The sequence below is a fragment of the Cryptotermes secundus genome, unplaced genomic scaffold (assembly GCF_002891405.2).
Source record: "Cryptotermes secundus unplaced genomic scaffold, Csec_1.0 scaffold536, whole genome shotgun sequence".
NCBI classification, from domain to species: domain Eukaryota; kingdom Metazoa; phylum Arthropoda; class Insecta; order Blattodea; family Kalotermitidae; genus Cryptotermes; species Cryptotermes secundus.
This window is the reverse complement of record NW_019732862.1, coordinates 51483-63270: the sequence shown is the minus strand read 5'-3', so window position 1 is coordinate 63270 and position 11788 is coordinate 51483. Positions and strand designations below refer to the sequence as shown.

Genomic DNA, 11788 nt, shown 5'->3' with positions numbered 1-11788 from the left:
TAAAGTGCGAGCTGCTGCTGGGAGGGGAGAAGACGGTAAACGAGGCCCTCCGACAAGCGCTAGAGCTGCAGGCGGTGCTGGTAGCAGCCAGACCTCACGGAGATAGCACCAGGTTCCGATCGTCCCCACCCAGCGAGGAGATGACAATAGACAGCACCAGGACCGAAAAGAAGGACCTCCAAGAAATAAACGGGAATCGCCGGGGAAATCAGAATGGCGACCCAGAAACAACACGGAAACAAGCTGGAGAAAGGACCAACTGTCGGGAAATGAGCGACGGCCGGCAGAGATGGGCGAACGCCGGCATATGCGTTAAGGCCCCCACACTACGCACTCACCGACATGATGGAGAAAGCCAACACCAGTCTGGCCACCCAGGGATGGGTCGGTGATAAACCGTGTCAGGTGACAGTGGATACTGGAGCATGCGTCACAGTAGTAAGACCGGATATCGCCGCCGGATGGCCTGAAAGACAGCCAAACCCAGATTTCACGCTACAGACCGTGTCTGGAGGATCCCTGCCCATACTGAAAGAAGTTCTGTTGACCCTTACCCTAGGGCGCCAACCTATTACGATGTGGGTTTTCGTCGCGAATATCACCGATGAGCTCATCCTGGGACTGGACATACTACGCGCCTATGATGCTTCAGTGGATATAGGGCGCCAAACTCTTCGTCTGGCGGAAGAAGAAGTATCGCTATGGAGTCCTGGGGCAGGACCCCGTCCTTCTAACTTAGTAGTGGCAAAAGACCATGTGATACCCGCACGGAGCGAGGGAATAGTGATGGCTAAAATGAAGAATCGTCTGGGAGTAGAGAACGGTTTAGTAGAACCAAGCCCCCAGGCCCACCCTCCTGAAGGAATTTACGTGGCCAGGACCCTAGTTCAGGACTGTCAAGAAGTACCAGTGAGGGTCATGAATGTTACCCAAAAGGACCAAAAGCTCAGGAGAGGATCTCCTCTGGCGCACTGTGAGCCAGTAACACTCGTGGCTTTGCCCGAGATGGGGCAGCCACCAGCACCAGGTCTAACACCGAAATTAGCGGACGTGACCACAGCCGCCAAGCCACACCTAAGCCCCGGAGAATTTCAGGAGTTAGAGGATCTCGTGTCCGAGTACGCCGATATCTTCGCACAAGACAACGAAGATTATGGAAGGACAAACAGGGTATATCACCGCATAGACACGGGAGAAGCCCGGCCAATTCGACAGCCACCGAGGAGAGTACCCCTGGCAAAACAAGCAGAAGTGAAGGAAATGCTTGACAACATGCGAGGACAGGGTGTTATAGAAGAATCGGACAGCCCTTGGTCGTCCCCGGTCGTTTTGGTCAGGAAAAAGAATGGGGAGCTCCGTTTCTGTGTGGACTACAGAAAGCTGAACGACGTCACCAAGAAGGATTGCTTTCCGCTACCCCGCATTGACGACACCCTGGACACGCTGGCCGGAGCCAAATGGTTTTCAACTCTCGATTTAAAGAATGGCTATTGGCAAGTCGACGTACACCCAGACGACAAAGAGAAAACAGTGTTTTCGACAGGACAAGGGCTATGGCAGTTCACAGTCATGCCCTTTGGCCTCTGCAATGCCCCGGCAACCTTCGAAAGGCTAATGGAGACAGTCCTACGAGGGCTCACGTGTGATTCATGCCTTGTGTACTTGAATGATGTGATCGTAATAGGCCGCACATTCCGTGAGCACATGCTCAACTTACGGAAAGTGTTCGAGAGGTTCCGGGAAGCCCGTCTGAAACTTAACCCGGAAAAGTGTAAACTCCTGCAGGAAGAGGTCCGATACCTCGGGCATATTGTATCACCAGAAGGGGTATCCACCGACCCAGAGAAATTGAAAGCCGTGCGAGAATGGCCGACCCCGAAGGATAAACATGAAGTTAGAAGCTTTCTGGGACTATGCGCGTATTACAGGCGATTTATTTCAGGGTTTTCCAACATTGCGAAACCACTAACGAAACTAACGGAAGAGAAACGAACCTTCCAGTGGACTCCAGAAGTGGAGGCCGCTTTTCAAACGCTAAAGGGTGCCCTATGTGCTGCCCCTATTCTTGCCTACCCACAGCCAGGAGAGAAATTCATTGTGGACACAGATGCAAGTAATGTCGGAATTGGAGGAGTTCTCTCTCAAATCCAGGACGGAAAAGAGCGTGTCATAGCTTACTTCAGCAAGACGCTAAACAAAGCAGAGAGAAACTACTGTGTCACCCGTCGAGAACTACTTGCCATAGTGAGGACACTGGAACATTTCCACAAGTACCTCTACGGACAACAGTTCCATCTGCGAACGGACCACTCTGCGCTTACCTGGCTTATGAGTTTCAAGAACTTAGAGGGACAAACTGCGCGCTGGATACAGCGTCTACAGGAGTACAACTTCACTTCGGAGCATCGTCAGGGCCGAAAACATAACAACGCCGACGCCCTTTCTAGACGACCCTGCCAAGAGCAATGTGCGCACTGCCACAAAGTTGAGACGCGGGCAGAGGTAAAACAAATACGCGTTATTGGAACCCTACCGGCAGCCGGCTGGGACCCTGTTACCCTAAGAGAGGAACAGCTAAAAGACCCAGATATAGGCCCTATTCTACAGGAAGTAGAAAACGGCCAACGACCGGAATGGCAGGACATCGCGGATCGGAGTCCCACGTACAAAAGCTACTGGGCCCAGTGGAAATCGCTCGCTGTGAGAAACGGCGTACTAGAACGTGACTGGGAATCTGTCCCTGGAAGACGTCAAGTAGCCCAGGTATTTATTCCTCGGAGCAGGGTGAAGGACGTTCTGAGCGAACTGCCGGTGGACCGTCAGGAGGTCACTTCGGTGTCAACAAAACTCTGAATAAGGTTCGACAGAGATTCTACTGGCTCCAACACGTTACAATATTATATATTGTCTGTGACACACAACAGGATGCAACTAATGAAAAAAGAGACTTCACCTGGGATTGAACCCGGTGATCTTCTGGCTATAGTATAATGCCTTAACCAACTATACTACCGTGCAAAAAAACTTATGCACTGTTCCTTTATTTAAGGAATATTTTCTGTGGTCCAAGCCAAAGCCCAATATAAACAATACATTATTTTCCCACATATCGTGATCATGGTCTGCCATAAATCATTGCACAGCTATAATTTGTGGTGACATCCCAATGTGTATGTGCACTGGATCCATGCCACTTATGCCATCTTAATTGCTTTGATTATGAGCTGGGGTTGTTTCAAGTGTTTATTTAATATTTCATTACTTTTCTGTGTATAAACAGTTTCTTTAACTTACTTATGCAAGGAAACTATTTTATCATAATCATATACATATCCTACAAAAAGCTGAACAGTTTCTTGACCGTAATTTTACTTAACCTGCATTTAGTGCCCCCCCCTCCAAAGATGCATTAAATACAGATTTCACTTACTGATCACATTGTTGCATGACATCTGAGTGTGTGCCCCTGGTAAGTCCTACTGAACTCCTTTAAATTCTGTTATGAACTTATTTTTTTACTCTATTATATATGTCATTAATTTGTTACTCTTTTTGTCAGTCTGTTATTTACTAAAATATGACATTCAATCACCAGATAAGGGATCACATCAAGCACCTTGCATGAAGTCCCACTTGTACAGAAGATTTACATTCTCCAGAATTTCTCAAAATACAATGAAAACCCATCCTTTGAGCATACTGGAGGCAATATATATAGTATTGTGACGTGGATGGCGCAACAGGAAGTACACGTGAACTCTGCGGTCTCGGGAATGATGTCCCCTTCCATTATCACTCATTGCTTGGTAAACACCCGTTCAGCCCGCGGTGACATAACAGAGGAGCAACTGTGTCAGGCAACCATTGCCGCGGTGACGTAACAAGGGATACCACAGTTACTACACAGCAGTAAACAACTCTTGACGGTGTTGCTAGGCAACCTGTAAACACGGTGTCATGCAATAGCGGTACCTATCACGTAACTGTTTTCTGTGTTGTCCGTGCCGAGGCTAAATAAGGAGCAGCGAACACTATTCAGTAGTGAGGATTGAGCCAGTTACGAGTGAGTGAGTTACTAGTCAGTAACAATTAACCAGTCAGTTAAATTGTAGCAGTCGCCAAGTTGGGTTGTATCGAGTGCTTGGCAGTGACTACAGGTGTCATATTTGTGATACTGTCGATATCAGTAATTGTGAGATTGTAAATTGTGTGATTGTGAGAGTGAGTGTTCAATAAATTCGCTATACCAAATATGGTTTGAAATTATTTGTCGCGTGACATATACCCAACACGTGACAATATTTTTCCAGTGTATTTAGGTATTTTCCTTTTCTGTGTGTTCTTTGTTCTTTGACAGGCATGCCCAGTGGTCTATCTGTTTCACCAGTATAGCACCCCCAATTTACAGCTGATAACATACATAAATTGTGTAGTGTCTCGAATATCCCCATCAGAGCTGCTTGTCATTAGTGACCCTTAAGGGTGTCGTTAGTTTTGAATGCAGTCCAAATATTGGAATGGTCCCCATTGTGTCAGAAGTTTTTAAGGCGTACCTCCTGGCATAAGGGGATTGTAATTGAGCAAAGGGGTGTTCTGTCTGTAGAAGGATGATCATTTAACCCTAGTATGTTGATAATGGAGTGAATGAAATTATGAAGATATCCATTGATCACAAGACCTTGTCCTCTATAATTGGATTTGAAATGAAGATAACATATGAGTAGGTTTCCTGTACATCTGTGTGGATGGTGCTCAACTACTTGCTGAAGACACTGTAATATGCAAGCAAAGTGCTGCTTGCTGTCTGCTTTAGACTGCTCTTGTACTTGGCTTGCCGTGACTTCCTTCAAAACAGTGGTTGGCTTTCACTGTACCATGTGGGAAAGATATTCCAGAGGACAGAATTCTTAAAGAGTGTTGTTTCCACTTCCATGGGGAATCATGTGGCTGGTCTAAGACTGTTGACATGATTAAATCTTGGTAGCTTTTCTGGCCCATGTGGCTAAACAACAAATTTGTCATCAGTATACCTTAGATATCTAGCTGATTTGTAATATGGTGTATATAGCAATGCTTTTCAGAGTGTTTCATAAAAGCCAAAGGGAGTGAGCATCCCATTGCCATGCTTTTGATTTGTTGGTAAAATTTATTTTCAGCCAAAAAATACTTTCTATTTAAGAAATGTAATGGCTTCATAAGATCATCATACTGTAAGGGAGAGCAATGTATGAATGAATGTATAAGGGGTGGACCTTCTTGGCCCTTGCACGGCGACCACAGTGATCAGATGTGCGTAAAGCAGTGTATGAAAGTATGATTCATACAAAGCTTAATATTGATGGCTTGTGAGACCTCCTTACACTGGCACATTTGTGATGAGGCCAACCACATTAAAACTGAACAAAGTGTGCCAACTTTGAATTTTGATACAGTTCGTTGATTGAAACTGTTATCTTGGATTACCGAAGGTTTCAACATCTTTGGCATTGATTAAGTCTGCCAGCTCAGCTTCGTGCCATATACCAAGCTGGGTTTGGTCATAACAGATTTTGCTGCACATTCTGTATTCACGTTAAACATTGGTGTGCTCACAACTGAACCTGTGATGTCCAAACTCCCCAAAAATATATAAATGAAATATCCCTCTAAGACTGACTGTGAGTTCTCTTGGCTCTCTGTGTTGTGCTCTTTTTCATGCTCTTAAGACTTCTCACTATAATGGACTTCTACTCTACTACGTTCCAAGTTAGAACACTTGCTTATGTATTCATCTTCTATATACCAAAGTAATAATTATTGTAGCTACCTACTCAGTTTTAAAGTGTCAAATAATTATATACACCGCTTTTAGAGATACGTGCATGTTTGTTCTAATTTCAGGTTTTACTTTATTTTACTGTACCTTTGGTTTATTAAATTTTGTTAACTCTATTTCCAAGTATAATTTAAATCCTTTTCTTCATCCCACCATTCTTTGAGCCCTTTGTCTGCTGTTGTCACAGGGACTGTGAAGAGTACTGTTTTCTGAGATGTGACACCATGTTGTCTTTTTGATAGGTACCAGTGTTTCAGAAACACTGGCATCTTGAGAGCCGGAGGCTGGAGATTCCTCCGATACATTTGTTTCAATCTGCCAGACTACATGGCATTGCATCTGAGGGGCAGTAATCATTACTGTCTCTTTTTGCTTCATAATAGAACTCTTGGCTTCATTTGTTACTAAGAGTAGTGTCTATATATGACCAGAAAAATCTTGAATGGAAATTTTGTCTGTTATTAGATGCTTAAAGGAAAAATTTACTAGTTGGAACATCATAAATAGGATAATACTTCAAATTCCACAAAAGGTGCATATTAAGTGGTCTATGAAGACAACACAGACTAGAGTTGATGGTGCTCAGGTCATCTGTATATTATGTTGTTCTTGTCTGCAGCCACATCATTGTGCTTCGCTGAGAAACAGGCATACACACAGGAAGTTCTGGCTGTGGTGATGCAGCATTTGATGGAGCTGAATCCATTGCCAACATTACTGATGCGAACAGTTATACAGTCTCTCTCTCTATATCCATGGCTCATAGGTTTTGTCATGAACATCCTACAAAGGCTAATATTGAAACAGGTAACATATCCAAGTTAAACTTGTTTGCTGTACCAAACATGAAGAGAAGTCAGAAAGTATCTGCGATAACTAATTGACTAACTCCATGGAGTTGAATCCTTGAGAAGCTGCCAGTTGCCAAGTTATTCAGGAATTTCTCAATATTTTATGGAACCTCAAATGCCCAGGTTCACATATCAAGTGTCCCAGTGTATTGTAATGGGTAGGGGTGTGCTGTAGATGATGGTGGATTGGTAATCAGATTTATTGTCTACTTTAACACATACTTATGACTACACATAACTATAACAGCCTCACTGGTTTATACATTCTACAGATCACTGTACCTGGCAGCCATTTCACACCAACCTCCCAGTCTTCGCTTCACAGACTTTCTTACAACTGACTGCAGCTCGACTGGTATCCTCGTTATATAACACTGTTTCCAGCAGTTCATGTATTGATACATTTGGACTCGTTGCTGTGGTAAAAGTAAAATAAAATGTATCCCTGTAACAGGCTGTGGAGGCTCATAGGGTTGTGAGATGTTGAGGCTCCCACATTTTGTAGACACTCGGCTCACATATGGTAGTTAGGTTGTCAGCCTTACGCGCCGGCTGTCTTTTAACCCCAGGAATATTCCTGGTACTCATTTCTGTTAGAGGTGGTCGTTACCTAGTAACGGGTCTATAAGCTGCAGTATTTATTAAAATTAACAAAACAGCAGTAAATTATGCACAGGTACAAACTTTTTCAATATACTTTGTCCAGAATTGCACAAGGTAATGTATTCCGTCAAGAAGAAATATTTTTAACTGGGTGGCAAGTGACATGTGTACTGCCCCCTTCAGGTTCTGTTTTCTATCAAATTGGTGGCTTCTTAAAGCATTCTTGAGGGTCCAAATAGACAAAAATCTGGTGAAGCCAGGTCAAGGCTGTATGAGCAATGTTTTATGATCTCAATCCTAACTGCTCGAGTGAGTGTTTTGGTAGTGTGGCAGCAGTATGGGGACAAGCACTGTTATGCAGTGCAACACAGCACCTTATGACAGTTGTGCCCAGTTTTTACTCCAACTTACTGGCTTCAGCTTGTCATGCAGGATCTCGCTGCAGAATGTACTGTTTATCATCACATCCCTTTCCTGATAATGCTCAGACACTTGTCCCTATGAATCCTAGAAGAGTGTGAACAGTGTGGTTGAGTCTTTAACATCATTCTGATAGGGGATGTTGGGTGTTTCCACTCTTCCATTGAGTACTGACATGGGAGGAACAATATATGGTCTCCCAAAGCACTCAGACCACCTTTGGATTCATTGTGTGCCCCCACTTTTACTAGAGGTCTTCAAAAGTACCCTATCTGAAGCACTAGGGCAGGAACCTGTCTGACTGAGGCCCTGCTAATGTCTGTTAACTCCACTACAGCAGAGCTGAAGATAATATTATACTGTAGCATCCTGTTACACAATCAGATGTTCCTGGTTCCACTGTCTCACATGCAACACGTCCTGTACAACACTGTGTCCACCACAAATCTCACTTGGCCAGACCCGGGATCGAACCCGGGCTGCCGCGATGGGAAGCCAGCGGCTAACTGCTTGAGGTATGGTGTGGCCTAAGGTGGGAAGGATTGTCTCCTTGGTCTCACATAACTCTCACCTGTCCCAGGAACCCCAGTCATTCAGGACACATCTGTATATCAGATTAGCCCTCCAGACTGAAGAGTCTTTTTCAATTCCATACTCTGACATTTACTGGGGCATGCAGTAGTGTAGTTGGTCATTGGATTTTTCAATTTACTTAATCCTTCCAGCCGCACTATGGCCCTGTGGTCAACTCAGCCTCTCATAGAAATGAGTACCAGGAATATTCTTGGAATGTTTTTTGGGGGTAAAGGGCGGCCAGCGTGTAAGGCTAACAACCTTACCGCCATCTATGAGCCGAATGTCTAGAAAATGTGGGAACCTCAAAATCTCACAACCCTATGGGCCTCCACGGCCTCGTACAGAGATACCTTTACTTTACTTATTTTTAATCTGTCATTTACTGTATGGCATGTAGTACTGGATCCACATTTTGTCACCAGTGACACTGAAACTTAAAATGGCTTTATCTCCCACATGATACTTGTTGAAAAGGTGAGTACACATATCCAGTTATGCTTATGCTGTTTGATGATTTGTTTGCAATCCACCATTGACAAACTTTACAGAAATGAAGTCTGTTATAGATAACTTCAGAAGCAGACCCATGGCTAAAGTGCAGTTGGTTTACCAGTTCATTAATAGTTACCCTCTTGATGTTGAGAACTGTGGCATGGATTTGTTCAGTGTACCCTTCAGTAGCTGAGACGCACAGGTGTCCTGATCATTCTTCATACATGAAAATTGTTTGGCCATTTTTAATGTGGCAGTCCAAGCTCATTTGTACACACTTTGCCAAAACGCTGTCACTGTACTGTGCTGTACTGGTAGTCTTTTACAGATATCTCCACATCCCTTCAGTCTTCAAAAATTGAATCTTTACACACTGCTGTCATTCAGTGCAAGTGGTAAGTGGAACAGCCATGTTGACTCCATTAATGGTTAAAGACAACTGATTGAAGATCAAATAAGTCACCACAAAAGTAGGAAAATTCTGTGTGCATTGAGCAGTGAGATTGGTCGCAAAAAACATTTGAACATTTCGTTGATACATTCTGACTTACCCTTGTACATACTTACACAAGAAACATTTCTGTGTATGAGTATTTGAAAGTGAGGGAAATATATTGTGACATGTTGCGCAATGGAGGACAAACCCTTCCTCTCCCAGCAGTGACGTGGCAGCTCTGGCCACGGTGATGTATCCCCCCTTGGGCTACGTGGCACCGCTTCCTACTGTGACGAGGCACGCAACGCGCTGTGTTGTAACACGGCGTGAGGCAACAGCGGTACCGATTGCGTAACAGGCAAGTGCTGCAGCTATATAAGGGAACTACGCAGCCGCTACAGTCAGTTAAAAGTTTATCAGTCGCCGAAGGCAGTTCTCAAGCCAGCAGTGAATGAGTTTAGTTGTAACGAGTGAATCATGATAGAGTGGACAGATTTGTGTGTAGGGTTCTAACATGTGTAAACCCGTAACATTGTCATAATTAATTGTAGCCGATACTTGTAGGTTGTTAAATAAACCAATTAACAATCCGTACGGCGTCTTCAGTAACGAAACACGTTACAGTATTTAGCATTTAAAGGAACATTCAAGACGATTATCATATAGAACAAATGATAAAACAATTCCGTCCAGTGTGACTTTTGAAGCTTTTACTACTTCACCTCTTAGCACCCTAACATGTTTCGGTCCCTATAGACCATCATCAGAGGGAACATCAACACAGCACGCTATGAACAAACATAGGACGACAACAAGAACTACCTCCCCAAGAAAGACAGGTGGCACAAGTTCGGCCCTGTCAAGAAAAACGAAAGGACAAAGGACATGAACCTTTTCAGTTAAAGAATTTTAACGTAAATACCATAAAGTTTTTTTAAAAAAACTTTAATGCATCAAGGACAGTTGCTGTAGTTGTAAGAAATTTGGATTTTGTATAAAGTGTATATTACAAATATTGTATATTTATGTATTTTAAAAATCAAAACACCCAATGTAATAGTAGTTTCTAAAAGTATTGATGTTCCCTGTTATGATGGTCTATAGGGACCAAAACATGTTAGGGAGCTAAGAGGTGAAGTAGTAAAAGCTTCAACTGTCACACTGGACGGAATTGTTTTATCATTTGTAATATTGTTAGTGTGATGGGCCAGAATGAAACAAATCAAAATCATATAGAGCCATAGAATTTAAAAAGCATTGGAAAAGTTTGGTTCTTTTATGATTGCTAAAAAACCAAGTAATTGAAATAGTGTTTTATAGCATAACCAGACCCCATATCTGAAAACATAATGCTGTTATACTCGTATCCCTTGTTACCTATAGTGAGTTCATTCCTGAATTTGGCATTAGAAAGTGAGTTAATTTTACAATGGTATAATACAGTATACATTCCAAAATTATGAATAAAAAAATTTAACAATATTTGCTTACTTGTAATAATTTTTATTAATTTTTTTTATTGCTAGTGGGTAGGGACTAAGTCCCTTGTACTGCGGCCACTTCTGGCCTATTGTACCAGCCCCAGATGATATGTGAGGGTGATTGTGGAGCAATTGGTGGAATGAAGATTGGCAAGGGAAACTGAAGTACTCAGAGAAAACCTGCCCCAGCGCCACTTTGTCCACCACAAATCCCACTTGACCAGAAACGGGATTGAACCCAGGCCACCGTGGTGGGAAGCCAGCAACTAACCACTTGAGCTATGGCGCGGCCTTTTATTAATATTAGTATTACATATTATGTAATATACAAAACAAATTAACAAGTGACCCATGGGATGCTGGCAGGGCTGAAGACCAGGCAGGGCGAGGGAGTGGAAAGCCTGTGAGTCAGTGGCTTGGCAACTCTTGCTTGTTGTGGAATCTATGACACCCTTTCAGGATGTTCTTACCATCCAGTACTGTCTGAAAACAACAGCAGTTTGAGATCTAGGGTACCATTCAGCCCATCCTAGGAGCGCTTCACTGTTGTCTCAATGATCTGGGTCACTGAGCCAGCATCCTTTCAAGTTTCCCCATAATTGGCACCCTAATGTATTTGGTCTTAGTATCAGTCACACTCATTGCAACTTTCCTTGATTAATTCTATCTGCTTGCTTCCTGTTGGTTCTTAAGATCAGTTTGAGAATTACCATGGCATTGGCTATGTCAACCCTGTATTCATTATGTTCATACCTTCTCATCACATCCAATACCTTGTCTAGGGTAACAGATATCTGTCGCTTTGTCACACCAGTAGCAGTACTGTGACTGCTACCAAGTTTTCTCATGGGCATCTGTAACAATTGAATGTCACTTGAAACACTGAATGGATTGTAACTGTAGAGAGGCTCTATGCAGCTGGGCACACCTCAATCAGCAGTCAGTGGCACGGAATTTGCCTCTCTTTGAGCTGTTTGCATATCATATTAGACCAGTTACTTCATGCTTCACAGCACTGATTTAAAAGATATTAAATCATGTTATAGTGAAACTGCAAAAAATGAAGGATGTTTGTATTGCCACAGTCTTGTTAACATTAATCTATTTCATATAT

The 11788-nt window shown here is 43.2% G+C and overlaps 1 protein-coding gene across 1 annotated transcript in view; it reads left to right on the top strand.

Moving 5' to 3' along the window:
* The window catches only part of LOC111867797 (symplekin), a 187126-nt gene that overhangs the window by 124543 nt on the left and 50795 nt on the right, over nucleotides 1–11788 (top strand). The window contains exon 18 of the mRNA XM_023857960.2: nucleotides 6435–6622. Within this exon, the coding sequence (XP_023713728.1) occupies nucleotides 6435–6622 (188 nt within the window). The remainder of the gene's footprint in view (nucleotides 1–6434; nucleotides 6623–11788) is intronic.